Source organism: Dendronephthya gigantea, unplaced genomic scaffold (assembly GCF_004324835.1).
Source record: "Dendronephthya gigantea isolate DGI-Jeju-01 unplaced genomic scaffold, DenGig_1.0 000067F, whole genome shotgun sequence".
NCBI lineage: Eukaryota > Metazoa > Cnidaria > Anthozoa > Malacalcyonacea > Nephtheidae > Dendronephthya > Dendronephthya gigantea.
The window spans coordinates 1,288,769-1,310,783 of NW_021163077.1; the positions used below are offsets into that span (position 1 = coordinate 1,288,769).

Sequence of the window (22,015 nt, forward strand, 5' to 3'; positions counted from 1 at the left end):
AGAATCTTGCAAGAAAATTTCTAACGAGGACATCTAATGTATTCAATATTCTGGGTTGAAATAAGAGGGCATTGTTGTCATATTGTATTAGCCATACGGTACGATTTAGAATGTTCGATTACATGTTCACTGCGAGATCAGCGAAGCGATGGGACTCCAACAGGTGACAGTCTACCGACAATTTTGCTTCGGCAAGTCAAGTTTGCGGTAACATGAAAAACATAGCGGATTTCTATACTCGGTGTCGGCACCAAGAAAAATGCAAGCTATAGAAAAAGTCGCGGTCTATGGAATTATGCACTATAGACTTGGTTGTTACTGAAGGGAGTCATGGCCTCCGTATTGGAATACTACGGATGTAAATAACATTATGTGATATTCTTCAAATGATGCACGCTCGCACCTCAAGAGAAACCACTTGTATAATGGTGGGTACATTTCCACTCGAAATTTTTATGGACATAGTATGGATGCTAGTTTGGAAATAGTACGGAAGTTTACAAATATCCATATACTAATTGCCATTTTCACAGTAGGCATTTTAAAAATTTCCAATATATATATTTATATATATTAAATCACACCACAGATGCAAATTATACGAATTGAATATTTTATTTTTAAATTGAGAAAAAAAATGAAGTAAAAATTGTCTTATTCGTGTAGCAAGCATTACATGCAACGAAGCGTGGCTAAACTACCAAAGCGGTGCAAAGCAAATAATAATTCCCTTTAACGTTATAAATCACCCGGTATTTGAGTAATCCTAAATAATCACATTACATATATAGTTTTACTGCTAATTAGATCATTAATTCATACTGATTATTCATACGATTTTCGCAGCCTATAGAACTACGGTAATACTGAAAAATCTTTCCATACTGTCTTTTTTCCTCATCCACAGTTCAAAGACGAGCCTTAGCAAAAAAAGAGATTTACTGTTAAAATATTCCACAACAGAGCAGTTTTCAACTTTATGTACGTTATTTTGAGTCAAAAAATTCTTCTTCCAGTCGCTCATATATAATATCCCAGCACTATATGCATAACGCGTTCTAACCATTCCAATCGTTAAGTTGTTAAAACTGGCATATGCAAACTTTCCATAAGTTTGTTTATTTAACAGAAGTGTTACAATTGGTCGTGCAAACAACTTGGACAAGTAGTTCCATCCGTTCTGGAATTCAGCAGATTCCATTCCACTCCTCACCACAACTTGGAGCACTGAACAGCGAACAGGCTTGACCAAGCCCAAATATCAATGTTCAACTTACTCTTAGACATGCAAGTGCACACGCAAAAAGGTTTTCTTATGACAAATACTGGCACAATCTATCCTATTTTCATAGCTATAGTGGAAAAAGACCTGCTTTTAACTGCATTTACAGGAAAACCCAAACTACCCCCCTGTTTAGCACTCTCTAATTATTATATCGATGTAACTAACCTTATTGTGAGCCTCCAAAGCCTTTGTCAGCCTGTCTCCAAAGTCTGGGCTCACTTGGGCAAAATTGCTCACCTAAAGATTAAAGCAAGTTTTAAAGTTTTACGCTATCATATGTAAGGAACAAATTTCATAGCTATACCATGATTAGGTGTTGTATAAAAATGATGATTTATGATGATCAAATGTGCCAAAACAAAAAAACATTTCTCGAAATTTCGACCACACAAGTTCATACATACTAAGGCACTTTAATTAAGTGTTTTTGTCTAATAATATTATTGCATGGGTATTGTAGCTGTTATACCACATTCTATGGGAAATTCTAGACGTTTGTTTACTTGTTTACACAACCTGCCGTGCATTTAATAAACAAGAGATAAAACACGTCAACCAGAGTGATAACTGTTAGCACTGTTAGCATGCAGAAAAGTTTGAAAACCGTACCGCTCGTTTTTGGATGAAGTCCTTGGCATCTTTCAAATGTCCGGCGATATTTGAAACGAGACGAGCACGTGATTCATCGTTCAAAACTTTGTTGTAAAATGTTGTCACTTGGGAGTAGTTGTCCTCATCGCCTGATTCAAACCGTTTGCATTGCCCGGAGAACTAGAAATTGATAGATAGACATTAGAGCCGGAAGAACTAGAAATTGATAGATATACGTTAGAGCCGGGAGAACTAGAAATTGATAGATAAACATTAGAGCCGGGAGAACTAGAAATTGATAGATAAATATTGGAGAAATGATGCACAATGATACATTCCATCCCATCTGTAATGGGGGGAAATGACTGGGTCTGTTCACCCGATCCAACTTTGTCGGATCCAATCCAAATCGCTTCTGACGTATGGAATATTGTTTGTTATGGCTATAGTTGATTTTCTGCCTATGTACTTTGCCAGTGAACAGACTATAAAACATCCACCAGAAGTGAATTGGAACCGCCAAAGTTGGATCGTGTTAACGGGCCTTAAGATGTTAAGTAGAAATACATTTACACCAACCGATTGGACATGATGGCGATATTTCTCATTAGGCTCTGGTCCCTTGAAGCTGTTTGGATAATAATTAGGTGCACCATCTAAGGAAAATACAACGCTGGGATGAGGTCATTCTAACATTCTCCTAGACCACTGTCACCGACATACAGCAACATCGATCGATCAAGAATTACACACACTCACCTGGAATTTCGAACGTCTGGGGACCATCTCTCTGATAATGTTTCGGTGTACACTTGTACGGGCAGTTGACAGGGAGCTGATGGTAGTTCAGGCCAAGACGATGAATATGAGTATCGTGGTACGAGAAGAGACGCCCCTGCAGCATTTTGTCCGGTGACGCTTCAATTCCAGGGACCATGTTCGCAGGAGCAAAAGCACTCTGCTCGATTTGAGCAAAGTAGTTATCGGCATTGCGGTTCAAAGTCATTTTGCCAACTTCGATAAGTGGATGATCTCCGTGTGGCCAAATCTAAATATTGAAAATTTAGGGTGATATTTGACAATTTATATTCCCTTTTGAAATGACTGAAGTAGAGTTGGAATATCACAGATGTTGCCTCGAATCTTTTTAACGAGATGTTGTTCTTCAGAGCAGTTTTTCTGTGTACGTGCAAGACACTAGTATTTTTATGGAAAGGGCAGCTGATATAGATTTTTTTAAAACACACCTTTGTGAGATCAAATGGATTGTATTTGCATTTCTCAGCCTGCTCAAAGGTCATCACTTGAATATACAATGTCCATGAAGGCTGCAAAAACAGAAGAAAGAAATGGATTATTGAAAGGGAAAATTTTGAACTGTCATTACTAATTGTGCAACAGTTAAAATCAATAAAGTTGCATCTAAGCTGTGATTTGACCATTCCCGCTGTGGTCTTGTGAATAGATCAGACCTAGCTTTTTAGTATACAATAGACCCTTGCTCATGACGTTAGCAAGAACCTGGAGAACAAATTACCCTAGATAAAATTTTGCAAAAATGTAAATTTTGCGCAAAATACAGAAATATTTACTAGTGTGAGAAACTTTCTTTCGAAACCTTTACCGCTTGCATAACGATTATTTTTCGTGAAGCAAGGAGACATCTGGAGCACAACTTTAATGATTATGATGTCAGTGCAATATGGGTCTATTCCAAGAATTAGCTCATTGCAAATTTGAAAATTGCCTAAATTCTGCAGGATTTTTCTGGACAAGGACTTAGCTTTTACTCATTTAAGACAAGGGAACGAATGTGTAAGATTTTGTGCAGAATGCAGACTGTTTCTCGTATTTCAAAAATATAAAAGGTTCAGAATGTAATTAAACAAGGCATTTGTTAACATTATGACTGGATATCACCTTTTAAAAAGGTTAGCTAGGATTTTTTATTCTTCGGGGATTAAGATGTGTACACATCTCACATAAATGCCAATAAAAAATTCTTACAAATTTGCCATTAGTGATTGATTCATAAAGATCTCTGTTTGCATAATCAGGATCAGATCCAGCCAACTGTTCTGCTTCAGCTTGGAAAATATTTTTGATTCCTTGGTCAGTCTACAAGAGTAGTTTAAAAACCATGTTGATCAATTGTAAAGTTACTGGCTGCAATGCAAAACACCTGTAAGAAGACATTGCAATGGTCTTGCAATTTTCTATTTCTTACCTTGAAATGGAATTTGCAGTAAACAGCCTCGTTTTTGTCATTGACCATCTTGAAGGTGTGGCTGCCATATCCATTCATGTGGCGATAACCATTTGGAACACCACGGTCCGCAAACAGGAAACATACTTGGTGAGTTGTCTCTGGACGCAAACTGATGAAATCCCAAAACATATTTGGATCCTAAAAGATTGAAAATGTTATGAAACAAACACTTAAAACACATAAACTGAAGTAATCATATAGGTATAAGTTAAATGGTTAAATATCTGTGGCCAACGTCAGAAATCAGATTTTTATTTTGCTAATATGGGGATAGCTTATGAAGGGGTTCCTAAAAATCAAACATCTCAGGCATGCTTTGGTATCTCTACTGACACGTACAGTAGTCAAATACAAATCAATATGTGGATTCAGTATGGGCAGCCGGAATTTAGAACATACTTGGTACTAGAGTTTAGTTGGTCTGTTATTTACTTTCTAAAACTTCATTTTAAACTGTTATACATACTTTCAAATGAGTGACAGGATTTCTCTTCTGGGTATGAATGAAGCTTGGGAACTATATGATTGAAGAAAAAAATTGCAAATTGCGTATAGATAGACTTTTTTTACAACATAGGTAAATGAGGAAACCATGTACATAGAGCACAACAACTCACCAAGATGGGATCACGAATGAAGAAGATTGGAGTGTTGTTTCCAACACAGTCCCAGTTTCCATCTTCAGTGTAAAACTTCATGGCGAAACCTCTGGGATCTCGAGCTGTGTCAGCACTACCAGACTCACCACCTAGCAATATTTAAAAAAAATACTTTTTAGAGATGCTATTTGAATGTTCACACATATGCAATTTGAAGAATGTGCCATATGCAATAACACCAAATAATAAATCATACTGAATCCACTAAGATGAAACAAAGGCAACTATGAATGCATCCTTTAGTGTTGCTGTCTTGCAATAAAGACACACCTGCATTTGAAAACGATTACTAGAGAGCTCACTATTTGATGAAGCTATTAATTATTTATCCACCTACCAACTGTTGAGAAACGAACAAGGCATGGTGTTTCCTTGCCAATTTCAGAGAATATTTTTGCCTTGCAGTATTTTGTGATATCATGTGTCACTTTGAATGTACCAAATGCTCCACCACCTTTAGCATGTACCACACGTTCGGGGATCCTTTCACGATCAAAGTGGGTCATTGTATCAATGAAGAAATTATCCTGGATCAAGACTGGCCCACGTTCGCCAACGGTCATTGTTGCTGTACATGTTTCAACCGGGCAACCAAACCCTGTAGTGGCTCTACCAGGATTCTAATATGAAAAAACAAATGCATGCTCAGGGAGACAAAACAACTGCTCTGGAAGACAAAACTGTTAACTCATCGAATTTTTTCATAACATTCATGAATACATTATTTGTGAATACAAAAGCCTTACAAAGGCCTTCAAAGCTGGAATCAATAAGCTATGATTTCCAATTTTAACAATAAATGAAAAAAACTAGAACCACTGAAAAAGATCTCCTAAAACACATGTATTAAAGAACAAAGCCTTGAACAAATTTTACGCAATGTGATCGACTGGGAGTTAATCCACCCAGGAATGCTTGAAAAACTAGGCAAGAAAGTGTGGGAAACTCAGTATATAAACAATGCCACAAAACAAAACATATTGATGCGAATAGATCTGAAAAGAAATGATTTTTTTACTGCATGTCCGAAAAGGCCTCATTCATAGCCTATTCAATGACCCCCCTTAGGGTAGGGTAAGATACTTTTGTACACAAATAAGGTAATTTGAAGGCTCTCATCATTATTTTATAGCTACCAAGCTATTCATTTTCAATACAGGTGGAAATACTTTTTGAACGTGAATTACGTGATGCAGCTGGTTACATAACTAGGCTTACGTAATCTACGAACTGAATTTCACAGCAGTCTCCTATAATAATAATAATTATACCTAATCTAACATATGAATACGATAGTTCAGCAATCATCTCCGTGTGAAATATTTCAAACACTCTTTCACAAATAAAATTGACGTCCTCGACAGTTCTAGGTTACATAACTGGGATTACGTCGGTTTCTAATACAGTATGCGATTAAATTTTACGGCAGCTTGGAAAGACTTGTCAATGCACCAATAAATGAACCTTAATCTAATAAACAATTTCAATACAAGAGATTTCCTAGCAATCGACACTTTTCAATATTTCACAAGAGTCACAACGTCGTCTCATCCAAACAAATTGCGTAATTTATAAACTATCAGCCGATCAGCGAAACAAAGAAATTATAGATCGCGCTTTATTAATAAAATTGATACTCATGCTTAAACGAAGTCAAGGAGACAAAAACACCGCGCTTTAGCCGCTAATTTGAAAACAAACACAAATCAAACTCCTAAATTAACACAAGTACTGTACAATTCCTGTACATGGAAGATCTATATGACGTTTCGTGCATGTGAAAATCCGGAGATTGAAGCTGAACCAACAAACTCGTTTTCGCCCAAAAATTACATGTTTACAACACGAAACAAGTGGAAATACATAAAAATGCAATTATATCACAAACCGGGTTACTTTGGGCGAATTGCTCCAGTTGATCTGCTCCTTTGATAGACATTTTGAGGACGTATGCTGGGATACACCTAGTGGCTTGCAGCTCGAAGCACGAAGAGGAATTTGATGCCTAATCAATTTGTAATGATTGGCAATGGTGGGATTCTCAAATAATTACCTTCCTGTTTCCACATAAATAATTCCATATTTCCTCCTCCGCGAATTACCGTCCTTGAAACCGTCTTCGATATTCGTTGATAAAAATAATACAATTGGCTGCGAATAAACATATTCTCCACTCTCCAGGCTTTTCTCTTGTCAAAACATAATGGGTAGTTCTGACTGCGATATTGTCAACCTAAAAATATTGGAGGCAATATATATTTTCGACTTGAGGAAAATTGGTAAAAAAATTGGTAAATATAGATTGACAATGTGGAAACAACACCGATTGAATTTTATATAACAATACGAAGTTACATCAGTGACAGTCGCTGAGTGAGTAGATCCAAACTGGCAATGCACGAATATAATTCGACACTGTATGGCTGGATATATGAGATTCAGGGCTTCCATAATTTATTTGCATATTGCTTTCCTCGCACAGGGATGGGTTGGTGAGCAAAGAGAAACAAAGAACTTTTGAAAAGAATGTATAATTTATGCAATAAATAATGACCCTCCCCCATATATAGTGGAGCACTTTTCTAAGGAAATTTCCCTAGAAATGGAAACCCTGAATTATGAGTGGTCATTTCATGATTCACTGTCAATAGCAGCGACCACCAATGGCACAAACCATTTAGATATAAACATGTCCCAGTTTACAGGCGAAATGTTTTTTCATGTGACTACAATCTCTGCAATCTGTATTTTGTAATTTGTATCAGGATGATTTGTAAGGAATTTCACAGCAAATGGACTTGAACGAAAGACCGAATGCCAAAAAAAATAATTTTGAGAGATTCAAAATTTGCTGGTGACTGTGTTAAGAGGATTAGTTAAGCAGTTTAAAACGTGTGCGAAAACACGTGCGACACGCAGACGTGACCTAGTGAAGTCACACCAGAATGTATTATGACACGTGACACAAGAATATATTTATGTTGCACGTATTAAATTCAAGAGAAGTAGGGGTTAAAATAAAATTAAAATTTGTAGTTTGACGTATAACTTCTGAATGTAGGCACCTTATTTATAACTGTCATGCTATGTACTTAAGAGAATATATTAGAGAGCTCCGAGTCTAATTCGGAATCCAATTCTAGCGAGTTCAAGTAATCACTATTCTATGGGTATCGGCAAATTCAAGTATTATATGGGTATATGAACTCAAATGTGGAGAATAACTTTGCCCGACAATATCTGAATATATTTTCACAGAAAAAAAACGCACTTCCGAGTTTTGAGTTCCGCCTGGTCTTTGGGGCAAGTCGTGTTTGCTTATCATCACAGCCACACATATAGAGTGTTTGTACTGATCGTTGGCGAAAGCGAAAGTCAGTCAATCTATGGCCTACAACTATATAGGAAAAGGCAAGGGTTATGTCATCGTATTATTCAGATAAAGTACATGGCACTCGAAGGTATGCCGCTATGAACACCGAAAAGAATCTTTGTTTCATTGTGTACGGTGCCACCCACACTCCGCGTGATGGAACACGTGTGCCGGTTGTAATGTATACAGTATACTATTCAAATACATAGCAGAGAGAAGAGATTCAGAATATATAGGCATACATTTGAATTTTGATGCATTTAAAATTTTTTTTCAAATTCAATATAAAATTAGTGCGAATATAATTTGTATAGCGGTGTCTCGGACACATGCTGTATGCAGTGCAGTAATGCCAATTTAAAAATAAGTAGGCCCTAAGTTTTTTTATTTTCCCAAAGAAAACTGCTGTGTCATTAGTATGCCGAAGGGCTAGTTTTTATTTAGTCGTCGATTGTTCGAGAAAAAGTAATTTTCAACGATGTGAAAAAGTCCGGATGTAAATTTGTCTTTATTTTTCGGTATATTCAAATCAGGAAATATTGACTGCACCACGTCTGGACTGCACACACGTAGCGATAATCTATCACATCAACCACTTTGACATGCTAACGACAATTAGATTATTACCCGACTAAATTAATGAAAACCTGCCTGAACGGACGACAGCTTTTTAAGCTTGAGAACTTGTTGAACAATAACTATGCAGTACGCATATTTCATATATCGGAAATAAACTTTTATTATGATATTGCATCACAAAAGCAGAACATGCAAAGGTTGCACAAGGGCAGTTCGCCTGATCGGTCAGATTTCCTTCGTAAGGGTCACGGTGGGCAGTAGGGAGTTTAGCCTTTAGGGCTGTTTTTCACTAGGCAGAAGAGTTCCGCGCGCGGATTTTTCTTTGTCAGCTTTCATGCAGAACTAATATGAGAAAAACAAAGAAAATATTCCGCTCCCTGGGCAAAATTCGCCTGGTGGAAAACTTCCTACACACAGTCGAAAATTGCTCCTCTCATGAGGCGAACGGCGAACCTGATAGCTGTATTGCAATCACAAAAAGTGATCATTGATAATGCATTAGAGTATACATGTTTGATGCACCCCTAAAAACTTTTAGTGTAGATTTCGAGACTGATTGATTTAACGGTCAATATTCACTGTCTCTGAAGTGAGTCTTTAGTCTAGTTAGTGACCATAGATTTTTATTCTTTTTCTTTTTTTTCAAATAAAAAGTTTGAAGCAAATATAAATTTCATGAAAATGTGTTGTGTGCATGTTATTTGTAAACACCTCGAAATTTATACTAAAACAATCAGTAGCCTCAGGCGCGGTGATTACATCGCCTTCGCTTCAGTGAATCTATAGCTTGTAATCACCTCCCCTTCAGAAACTAAATACATTTAAACATATAAAATGTATATTTTTTAACACTTAAAATCATAATTTTCGCAAATTTTTGAAAATTCAAAAATCAGGTTCAAAATACGTCGAAATCCTTCAGAGCTAAGCAGAATTGCATTTTCATGAAAACATACATGAAAACATTTGAACCCATAAAATCATACTTTGATGAAATTCAAAATTTTAGGCATATCGGCAACGGGAGACCAAAGCAAAAATCCAAATTTTCAAATCAGGAAATATTGACTGCACCACGACTGGACTGCACACACGTAGCGATAATCTATCACATCAACCACTTTGACATGCTAACGACAATTAGATTATTACACGACTAAATTAATGAAAACCTGCCTGAACAGACCACAGCTGAAGAACTGTTTGAGAACTTGTTGAACAATACCTATGCATATTGCATATATCGGAAATAAACTTTTATTACCATATTGCATCACAAAAGCAGAACATGCAAAGGTTGCACAAGGGCAGTTCGCCTGATCGGTCAGATTTCCTTCGCAAGGGTCACGGTGGGCAGTAGGGAGTTTAGCCTTTAGGGCTGTTCACTGGGCAGAAGAATTTCGCGCTCGGATTTTTGTTTGTCAGCTTTCATGCAGAACTAATTTGAGAAAAACAAAGAAAACATTCCGCTCCCTGAGCAAAATTCGCTTGTTGGAAAACTTCCTACACACAGTCGAAAATTGCTCCTCTCATGAGGCGAACCTGATAGCTGCATTAAGCCCGTTCTCCACTAGGCGAATTTGTTCGCGCGAACAGATAAAAAGTAGGAAGCGATTCTACTTTTTCGCAAGCCAATCACATTATCGTTGATAATGCATTAGAGTATACATGTTTCATGCCCCGCCTAAAAACTTTTAGTACAGATTTCGAGGGCACTGATTTATTTTCCGGTCAATATTTACTGTCTCTGAAGTGGGTGTTTAGTCTAGTTAGTGACCATAGCTTTTTTATGCTTTTTTTTTAAATAACAAGTTTAAAGAAATTATAAATTTCATGAAAATGTGTTGTGTGTATGTTGTAAACACCTCGAAATTTATACTAAAACAATTATTCGCCTCAGTTAATATTACATCGCCCTCCCCTTAGTGAATCTATAGCTTGTAACCACCTCGCCTATGTGTTCAAGTGTATTGTTTTCTTGAAAGAATGCAATTGTACTTAGTTTGGCATCATTTCGATGTATTTTCAACCCACTTTTTATATTCCGCAAAAGTGACGAAAATGAGGATTTTTCCTTTGGTCCCCCGCAGCCGACTAGGCTGAAATTTTGATTTTGGTGAAAGTACGATTTTATGTGTTCAAGTGTATTGTTTTCATGAAAGAATGCAATTGTACTTCGTTTAGCATCATTTCGATAAATTTTCAACCCAATTTTTATATTCCGCAAAAGTGACGAAAATGAATTTTTTTCCTTTGGTCCCCCGCAGCCGACTAGGCTGAAATTTTGATTTTGGTGAAAGTATGATTTTTTGTGTTCAAGTGTATTGTTTTCATGAAAGAATGCAATTGTACTTAGTTTGGCATCATTTTCGATGTATTTTTAACCCAATTTTTATATTCAGCAAAAGTGACGAAAATGAGGATTTTTCCTTTGGTCCCCCGCAGCCGATTAAGGCTGAAATTTTGATTTTGGTGAAAGTTTGATTTTATGTGTTCAAGTGTATTGTTTTCATGAAAGAATGCAATTGCACTTAGTTTTGCATCATTTCGATGTATTTTCAACCCAATTTTTATATTCCGTAAAAGTGACGAAAATGAGGATTTTTCCTTTGGTCCCCCGAAGCCGATTAGGCTGAAATTTTGATATTAATGAAAGTACGAATTTATGTGTTCAAATGTAATGTTTTCAACAAATAATGCAATTGTACTTAGTTTGCCATCATTTCGATGTATTTTTAACCCAATTTTTATATTCCGCAAAAGTGACGAAAATGAGGATTTTTCCTTTGGTCCCCCGTAGCCGATTAGGCTGAAATTTTGATTTTGGTGAAAGTATGATTTTATGTGTTCAAGTGTATTGTTTTCATGAAAGAATGCAATTGCACTTAGTTTGGCATCATTTCGATGTATTTTCAACCCAATTTTTATATTCCGCAAAAGTGACGAAAATGAGGATTTTTCCTTTGGTCCCCCGCAGCCGATTAGGCTGAAATTTTGATTTTGGTGAAAGTATGATTTTATGTGTTCAAGTGTATTGTTTTCATGAAAGAATACAATTGTACTTAGTTTGGCATCATTTCGATGTATTTTGAACCCAATTTTTATATTCCAAAAAAGTAACGAAAATGAGGATTTTTCCTTTGGTCCCCCGAAGCCGATTAGGCTGAAATTTTGATATTAATGAAACTACGATTTTATGTGTTCAAATGTAATGTTTTCATGAAAAAATGCAATTGTACTTAGTTTGGCATCATTTCGATGTATTTTGAACCCAATTTTTATATTCCAAAAAAGTAAAGAAAATGAGGATTTTTCCTTTGGTCCCCCGAAGCCGATTAGGCTGAAATTTTGATATTAATGAAACTACGATTTTATGTGTTCAAATGTAATGTTTTCATGAAATAATGCAATTGTACTTAGTTTGGTATCATTTTGATGTGTTTTCAACCCAATTTTTATATTCCGCAAAAGTGACGAAAATGAGGATTTTTTCTTTGGTCCCCCGCAGCCGATTAAACTCAAATTTTGATTTTGGTGAAAGTATGATTTTTTGTGTTCAAGTGTATTGTTTTCATGAAAGAATGCAATTGTACTTAGTTTGGCATCATTTCGATGTATTTTCAAACCAATTTTTATATTCCGCAAAAGTGACGAAAATGAGGATTTTTCCTTTGGTCCCCCGCAGCCGATTAGGCTGAAATTTTGATTTTGGTGAAAGTATGATTTTATGTGTTCAAGTGTATTGTTTTCATGAAAGAATACAATTGTACTTAGTTTGGCATCATTTCGATGTATTTTGAACCCAATTTTTATATTCCAAAAAAGTAACGAAAATGAGGATTTTTCCTTTGGTCCCCCGAAGCCGATTAGGCTGAAATTTTGATATTAATGAAACTACGATTTTATGTGTTCAAATGTAATGTTTTCATGAAAGAATGCAATTGTACTTAGTTTGGCATCATTTCGATGTATTTTGAACCCATATTTTATATTCCAAAAAAGTGACGAAAATGAGGATTTTTCCTTTGGTCCCCCGAAGCCGATTAGGCTGAAATTTTGATTTTGATGAAAGTACGATTTTATGTATTCAAGTGTATTGTTTTCATGAAAGAATGCAATTGTACTTCGTTTGGCATCATTTCGATAAATTTTCAACCCAATTTTTATATTCCGCAAAAGTGACGAAAATGAGGATTTTTCCTTTGGTCCCCCGCAGCCGATTAGGCTGTAATTTTGATTTTGATGAAAGTACGATTTTATGTGTTCAAACGTAATGTTTTCATGAAAGAATGAAATTTTACTTCGTTTGGCATCATTTCGATCTTTTTCAACCCAATTTTATATTCCGCAAAAGTGACGAAAATGAGGATTTTTCCTTTTGTCCCCCGCAGCCGATTAGGGTGAAATTTTGATATTAATGAAAGTACGATTTTATGTGTTCAAATGTAATGTTTTCATGAAAAAATGCAATTGTACTTAGTTTGGCATCATTTCGATGTATTTTGAACCCAATTTTTATATTCCAAAAAAGTAACGAAAATGAGGATTTTTCCTTTGGTCCCCCGAAGCCGATTAGGCTAAAATTTTGATATTAATGAAACTACGATTTTATGTGTTCAAATGTAATGTTTTCATGAAATAATGCAATTGTACTTAATTTGGCATCATTTTGATGTGTTTTCAACCCAATTTTTATATTCCGCAAAAGTGACGAAAATGAGGATTTTTCCTTTGGTCCCCCGCAGCCGATTAGGCTCAAATTTTGATTTTGGTGAAAGTATGATTTTTTGTGTTCAAGTCTATTGTTTTCATGAAAGAATGCAATTGTACTTAGTTTGGCATCATTTCGATGTATTTTGAACCAAATTTTTATATTCCGCAAAAGTGACGAAAATGAAGATTTTTCCTTTGGTCCCCCGCAGCCGATTAGGTTGAAATTTTGATTTTGGTGAAAGTATGATTTTATGTGTTCAAGTGTATTGTTTTCATGAAAGAAAGCAATTGTACTTAGTTTGGCATCATTTCGATGTATTTTGAACCCATATTTTATATTCCGCAAAAGTGACGAAAATGAGGATTTTTCCTTTGGTCCCCCGCAGCCGATTAGGCTGTAATTTTGATTTTGATGAAAGTACGATTTTATGTGTTCAAATGTAATGTTTTCATGAAAGAATGAAATTTTACTTCGTTTGGCATCATTTCGATAAATTTTCAACCTAATTTTTATATTCCGCAAAAGTGACGAAAATGAGGATTTTTCCTTTGGTCCCCCGCAGCCGATTAGGGTGAAATTTTGATATTAATGAAAGTACGATTTTATGTGTTCAAGTATGTTTTCATGAAAAATGCAATTGTACTTAGTTTGGCATCATTTCGATGTATTTTGAACCTCAATTTTTATATTCCAAAAAGTACGAAAATGAGGATTTTTCCTTTGGTCCCCCGAGCCGATTAGGCTGAAATTTTGATATTAATGAAACTACGATTTTATGTGTTCAAATGTTATGTTTTCATGAAATAATGCAATTGTACTTAGTTTGGCATCATTTTGATGTGTTTTCAACCCAATTTTTGTATTCCGCAAAAGTGAAGAAAATGAGGATTTTTCCTTTGGTCCCCCGCAGCCGATTAGGCTCAAATTTTGATTTTGGTGAAAGTATGATTTTTTGTGTTCAAGTGTATTGTTTTTATGAAAGAATGCCATTGTACTTAGTTTGGCATAATTTCGATGTATTTTCAACCCAATTTTTACATTCCGCAAAAGTGACGAAAATGAGGATTTTTCCTTTGGTCCCCCGCAGCCGATTAGGCTAAAATTTTGATTTTGATGAAAGTACGATTTTATGTGTTCAAATGTAATGTTTTCATGAAAGAATGAAATTTTACTTCGTTTGGCATCATTTCGATCTTTTTCAACCCAATTTTTATATTCCGCAAAAGTGACGAAAATGAGGATTTTTCCTTTGGTCCCCCGCAGCCGATTAGGGTGAAATTTTGATATTAATGAAAGTACGATTTTATGTGTTCAAATGTAATGTTTTCATGAAAAAATGCAATTGTACTTAGTTTGGCATCATTTCGATGTATTTTGAACCCAATTTTTATATTCCAAAAAAGTAACGAAAATAAGGATTTTTCTTTTGGTCCCCCGTAGCCGATTAGGCTGAAATTTTGATTTTGGTGAAAGTATGATTTTATGTGTTCAAGTGTATTGTTTTCATGAAAGAATGCAATTGCACTTAGTTTGGCATCATTTCGATGTATTTTCAACCCAATTTTTATATTCCGTAAAAGTGACGAAAATGAGGATTTTTCCTTTGGTCCCCCGCAGCCGATTAGGCTGAAATTTTGATATTATAGAAAGTACGATTTTATGTGTTCAAATGTAATGTTTTCATGAAATAATGCAATTGTACTTAGTTTGGCATCATTTCGATGTATTTTTAACCCAATTTTTATATTTCGCAAAAGTGACGAAAATGAGGATTTTTCCTTTGGTCCCCCGCAGCAGATTAGGCTGAAATTTTGATTTTGGTGAAAGTATGATTTTATGTGTTCAAGTGTAATGTTTTCATGAAAGAATGCAATTGTACTTAGTTTGGCATCATTTCGATGTATTTTTAACCAAATTTTTATATTTCGCAAAAGTGACGAAAATGAGGATTTTTCCTTTGGTCCCCGCAGCAGATTAGGCTGAAATTTTGATTTTGGTGAAAGTATGATTTTATGTGTTCAAGTGTATTGTTTTCTTGAAAGAATGCAATTGTACTTAGTTTGGCATCATTTCGATGTATTTTGAACCCATATTTTATATTCCAAAAAAGTGACGAAAATGAGGATTTTTCCTTTGGTCCCCCGCAGCCGATTAGGCTGAAATTTTGATTTTGATGAAAGTACGATTTTATGTGTTCAAGTGTATTGTTTTCATGAAAGAATGCAATTGTACTTCGTTTGGCATCATTTCGATAAATTTTCAACCCAATTTTTATATTCCGTAAAAGTGACGAAAATGAGGATTTTTCCTTTGGTCCCCCGCAGCCGATTAGGCTGAAATTTTAATACTATAGAAAGTACGATTTTATGTGTTCAAATGTAATGTTTTCATGAAATAATGCAATTGTACTTAGTTTGGCATCATTTCGATGTATTTTTAACCCAATTTTTATATTTCGCAAAAGTGACGAAAATGAGGATTTTTCCTTTGGTCCCCCGCAGCCGATTAGGCTGAAATTTTGATTTTGGTGAAAGTATGATTTTATGTGTTCAAGTGTATTGTTTTCATGAAAGAATGCAATTGTACTTAGTTTGGCATCATTTCGATGTATTTTTAACCCAATTTTTATATTTCGCAAAAGTGACGAAAATGAGGATTTTTCCTTTGGTCCCCCGCAGCAGATTAGGCTGAAATTTTGATTTTGGTGAAAGTATGATTTTATGTGTTCAAGTGTATTGTTTTCTTGAAAGAATGCAATTGTACTTAGTTTGGCATCATTTCGATGTATTTTGAACCCATATTTTATATTCCAAAAAAGTGACGAAAATGAGGATTTTTCCTTTGGTCCCCCGAAGCCGATTAGGCTGAAATTTTGATTTTGATGAAAGTACGATTTTATGTGTTCAAGTGTATTGTTTTCATGAAAGAATGCAATTGTACTTCGTTTGGCATCATTTCGATAAATTTTCAACCCAATTTTTATATACCGCAAAAGTGACGAAAATAAGGATTTTTCCTTTGGTCCCCCGCAGCCGATTAGGCTGTAATTTCGATTTTGATGACAGTACGAATTTGTGTGTTCAAATGTAATGTTTTCATGAAAGAATGAAATTTTACTTCGTTTGGCATCATTTCGATCTTTTTCAACCCAATTTTTATATTCCGCAAAAGTGACGAAAATGAGGATTTTTCCTTTGGTCCCCCGCAGCCGATTAGGGTAAAATTTTGATTTTGAAAGTACGATTTTATGTGTTCAAGTATGTTTTCATGAAAAATGCAATTGTACTTAGTTTAGCATCATTTCGATGTATTTTGAACCCAATTTTTATATTCCAAAAAAGTAACGAAAATGAGGATTTTTCCTTTGGTCCCCGCAGCCGATTAGGCTGAAATTTTGATTTAATGAAACGATTTTATGTGTTCAAATGTAATGTTTTCATGAAATAATGCAATTGTACTTAGTTTGGCATCATTTTGATGTGTTTTCAACCCAATTTTTATATTCCGCAAAAGTGACGAAAATGAGGATTTTTCCTTTGGTCCCCCGCAGCCGATTAGGCTCAAATTTTGATTTTGGTGAAAGTATGATTTTTTGTGTTCAAGTGTATTGTTTTCATGAAAGAATGCAATTGTACTTAGTTTGGCATCATTTCGATGTATTTTCAACCCAATTTTTATATTCGCAAAAGTGACGAAAATGAGGATTTTTCCTTTGGTCCCCGCAGCCGATTAGGCTGAAATTTTGATTTTGGTGAAAGTATGATTTTATGTGTTCAAGTGTATTGTTTTCATGAAAGAATGCAATTGTACTTAGTTTGGCATCATTTCGATGTATTTTCAACCCAATTTTTATATTCCGCAAAAGTGACGAAAATGAGGATTTTTCCTTTGGTCCCCCGCAGCCGATTAGGCTGAAATTTTGATTTTGATGAAAGTACGATTTTATTGTTCAATGTATGTTTTCATGAAAGAATGCAATTGTACTTAGTTTGGATCATTTCGATGTATTTTCAACCCAATTTTTATATTCCGCAAAAGTGACGAAAATGAGGATTTTTCCTTTGGTCCCCCGCAGCCGATTAGGCTGAAATTTTGACTTTGGTGAAAGTATGATTTTATGTGTTCAAGTGTATTGTTTTCATGAAAGAATGCAATTGTACTTAGTTTGGCATCATTTCGATGTATTTTAACCCAATTTTTATATTCCGCAAAAGTGACGAAAATGAGGATTTTTCCTTTGGTCCCCGCAGCCGATTAGGCTGAAATTTTGATTTTGGTGAAAGTATGATTTTATGTGTTCAAGTGTATTGTTTTCATGAAAGAATGCAATTGTACTTAGTTTGGCATCATTTCGATGTATTTTGAACCCAATTTTTATATTAAAAAAAAGTGACGAAAATGAGGATTTTTCCTTTGGTCCCCCGCAGCCGATTAGGCTGAAATTTTGATTTTGATTAAAGTACGATTTTATGTGTTCAAGTGTATTGTTTTCATGAAAGAAACAATTGTACTTAGTTTGGCATCATTTCGATGTATTTTTAACCCAATTTTTATATTCCAAAAGTGACGAAAATGAGGATTTTTCCTTTGGTCCCCCGCAGCCGATTAGGCTGAGATTTTGACTTTGGTGAAAGTATGATTTTATGTGTTCAAGTGTATTGTTTCATGAAAGAATGCAATTGTACTTAGTTTGGCATCATTTCGATGTATTTTCAACCCAATTTTTATATTCCGCAAAAGTGACGAAAATGAGGATTTTTCCTTTGGTCCCCGCAGCCGATTAGGCTGAAATTTTGATTTTGGTGAAAGTATGATTTTATGTGTTCAAGTGTATTGTTTTCATGAAAGAATGCAATTGTACTTAGTTTGGCATCATTTCGATGTATTTTTAACCCACTTTTTATATTCAAAAGTGACGAAGATGAGGATTTTTCCTTTGGTCCCCGCAGCCGATTAGGCTGAAATTTTGATTTTGATGAAAGTAGATTTTATGTGTTCAATGTATTGTTTTCATGAAAGAATGCAATTGTACTTAGTTTGGCATCATTTCGATGTATTTTCAACCAATTTTTATATTCGCAAAAGTGACGAAATGAGGATTTTTCCTTTGGTCCCCGCAGCCGATTAGGCTGAAATTTGATTTTGGTGAAAGTATGATTTTATGTGTTCAAGTGTATTGTTTTCATGAAAGAATGCAATTGTACTTAGTTTGGCATCATTTCGATGTATTTTGAACCCAATTTTTATATTCCGCAAAAGTGACGAAAATGAGGATTTTTCCTTTGGTCCCCCGCAGCCGATTAGGCTGAAATTTTGATTTTGGTGAAAGTATCATTTTATGTGTTCAAGTGTATTGTTTTCATGAAAGAATGCAATTGTACTTAGTTTGGCATCATTTCGATGTATTTTGAACCCAATTTTTATTAAAAAAGTGACGAAAATGAGGATTTTTCCTTTGGTCCCCCGCAGCCGATTAGGCTGAAATTTTGATTTTGATTAAAGTACGATTTTATGTGTTCAAGTGTATTGTTTTCATGAAAGAAACAATTGTACTTAGTTTGGCATCATTTCGATGTATTTTTAACCCAATTTTTATATTCCAAAAAAGTGACGAAAATGAGGATTTTTCCTTTGGTCCCCCGCAGCCGATTAGGCTGAAATTTTGACTTTGGTGAAAGTATGATTTTATGTGTTCAAGTGTATTGTTTCATGAAAGAATGCAATTGTACTTAGTTTGGCATCATTTCGATGTATTTTCAACCCAATTTTTATATTCCGCAAAAGTGACGAAAATGAGGATTTTTCCTTTGGTCCCCCGCAGCCGATTAGGCTGAAATTTTGATTTTGATAAAAGTACGATTTTATGTGTTCAAATGTATTGTTTTCATAAAAGAATGCAATTGTACTTAGTTTGGCATCATTTCGATGTATTTTCAACCCAATTTTTATATTCCGCAAAAGTGACGAAAATGAGGATTTTTTCTTTGGTCCCCCGCAGCCGATTAGGCTGAAATTTTGACTTTGGTGAAAGTATGATTTTATGTGTTCAAGTGTATTGTTTCATGAAAGAATGCAATTGTACTTAGTTTGGCATCATTTCGATGTATTTTGAACCCAATTTTTATATTCCGCAAAAGTGACGAATATGAGGATTTTTCCTTTGGTCCCCCGCAGCCGATTAGGCTGAGATTTTGATTTGGTGAAAGTATGATTTTATGTGTTCAAGTGTATTGTTTTCATGAAAGAATGCAATTGTACTTAGTTTGGCATCATTTCGATGTATTTTCAACCCAATTTTTATATTCCGCAAAAGTGACGAAAATGAGGATTTTTCCTTTGGTCCCCCGAGCCGATTAGGCTGAAATTTTGATTTTGGTGAAAGTATGATTTTATGTGTTCAAGTGTATTGTTTTCATGAAAGAATGCAATTGTACTTAGTTTGGCATCATTTCGATGTATTTTCAACCCAATTTTATATTCCAAAAGTGACGAAAATGAGGATTTTTCCTTTGGTCCCCCGCAGCCGATTAGGCTGAAATTTTGATTTTGGTGAAAGTATGATTTTATGTGTTCAAGTGTATTGTTTTCATGAAAGAATGCAATTGTACTTAGTTTGGCATCATTTCGATGTATTTTGAACCCAATTTTTATATTCCAAAAGTGACGAAAATGAGGATTTTTCCTTTGGTCCCCCGCAGCCGATTAGGCTGAAATTTTGATTTTGATAAAGTATGATTTTATGTGTTCAAGTGTATTGTTTTCATGAAAGAATGCAATTGTACTTAGTTTGGCATCATTTCGATGTATTTTAACCCAATTTTTATATTCCAAAAGTGACGAAAATGAGGATTTTTCCTTTGGTCCCCCGCAGCCGATTAGGCTGAAATTTTGATTTTGGTGAAAGTATGATTTATGTGTTCAAGTGTATTGTTTTCATGAAAGAATGCAATTGTACTTAGTTTGGCATCATTTCGATGTATTTTCAACCCAATTTTTATATTCCGCAAAAGTGACGAAAATGAGGATTTTTCCTTTGGTCCCCCGCAGCCGATTAGGCTGAAATTTTGATTTTGGTGAAAGTACGATTTTATGTGTTCAAGTGTATTGTTTTCATGAAAGAATGCAATTGTACTTAGTTTGGCATCATTTCGATGTATTTTCAACCCAATTTTTATATTCCGCAAAAGTGACGAAAATGAGGATTTTTCCTTTGGTCCCCGCAGCCGATTAGGCTGAAATTTTGATTTGGTGAAAGTATGATTTTATGTGTTCAAGTGTATTGTTTTCATGAAAGAATGCAATTGTACTTAGTTTGGCATCATTTCGATGTATTTTCAACCCAATTTTTATATTCCGCAAAAGTGACGAAAATGAGGATTTTTCCTTTGGTCCCCCGCAGCCGATTAGGCTGAAATTTTGATTTTGATGAAAGTACGATTTTATGTGTTCAAGTGTATTGTTTTCATGAAAGAATGCAATTGTACTTAGTTTGGCATCATTTCGATGTATTTTAACCCAATTTTTATATTCCAAAAAGTGACGAAAATGAGGATTTTTCCTTTGGTCCCCGCAGCCGATTAGGCTGAAATTTGATTTGGTGAAAGTAGATTTTATGTGTTCAAGTGTATTGTTTTCATGAAAGAATGCAATTGTACTTAGTTTGGCATCATTTCGATGTATTTTCAACCCAATTTTTATATTCCGCAAAAGTGACGAAAATGAGGATTTTTCCTTTGGTCCCCGCAGCCGATTAGGCTGAAATTTTGATTTTGGTGAAAGTATGATTTTATGTGTTCAAGTGTATTGTTTCATGAAAGAATGCCATTGTACTTAGTTTGGCATCATTTCGATGTATTTTCAACCCAATTTTTATATTCAAAAAAAGTGACGAAAATGAGGATTTTCCTTTGGTCCCCCGCAGCCGATTAGGCTGAAATTTTGATTTTGGTGAAAGTATCATTTTATGTGTTCAAGTGTATTGTTTTCATGAAAGAATGCAATTGTACTTAGTTTGGCATCATTTCGATGTATTTTGAACCCAATTTTTATATTCCAAAAAAGTGACGAAAATGAGGATTTTTCCTTTGGTCCCCCGCAGCCGATTAGGCTGAAATTTTGATTTTGACTAAAGTACGATTTTATGTGTTCAAGTGTATTGTTTTCATGAAAGAAACAATTGTACTTAGTTTGGCATCATTTCGATGTATTTTTAACCCAATTTTATATTCCGCAAAAGTGACGAAAATGAGGATTTTTCCTTTGGTCCCCCGCAGCCGATTAGGCTGAAATTTTGATTTTGGTGAAAGTATGATTTTATGTGTTCAAGTGTATTGTTTCATGAAAGAATGCCATTGTACTTAGTTTGGCATCATTTCGATGTATTTTGAACCCAATTTTTATATTCCGCAAAAGTGACGAAAATGAGGATTTTTCCTTTGGTCCCCCGCAGCCGATTAGGCTGAAATTTTGATTTGGTGAAAGTATGATTTTATGTGTTCAAGTGTATTGTTTTCATGAAAGAATGCAATTGTACTTAGTTTGGCAT

General features: G+C 34.9%; 1 protein-coding gene across 1 annotated transcript; it reads right to left on the reverse strand.

Moving 5' to 3' along the window:
• Positions 1 to 895: 895 nt before the first annotated feature.
• On the reverse strand, positions 896 to 6,818 carry LOC114530928 (catalase-like). Its single transcript, XM_028552549.1, has 12 exons — positions 6,693 to 6,818; positions 5,142 to 5,424; positions 4,763 to 4,893; positions 4,612 to 4,662; positions 4,104 to 4,283; positions 3,884 to 3,994; positions 3,124 to 3,204; positions 2,636 to 2,924; positions 2,456 to 2,532; positions 1,895 to 2,056; positions 1,451 to 1,522; positions 896 to 920 (listed from the first exon to the last, which is right to left on the reverse strand). The coding sequence occupies exons 1-12, from the start codon at positions 6,741 to 6,743 to the stop codon at positions 909 to 911; spliced, it is 1,500 nt and encodes a 499-aa protein (XP_028408350.1). The 5' UTR covers positions 6,744 to 6,818; the 3' UTR covers positions 896 to 908.
• Positions 6,819 to 22,015: the final 15,197 nt, after the last annotated feature.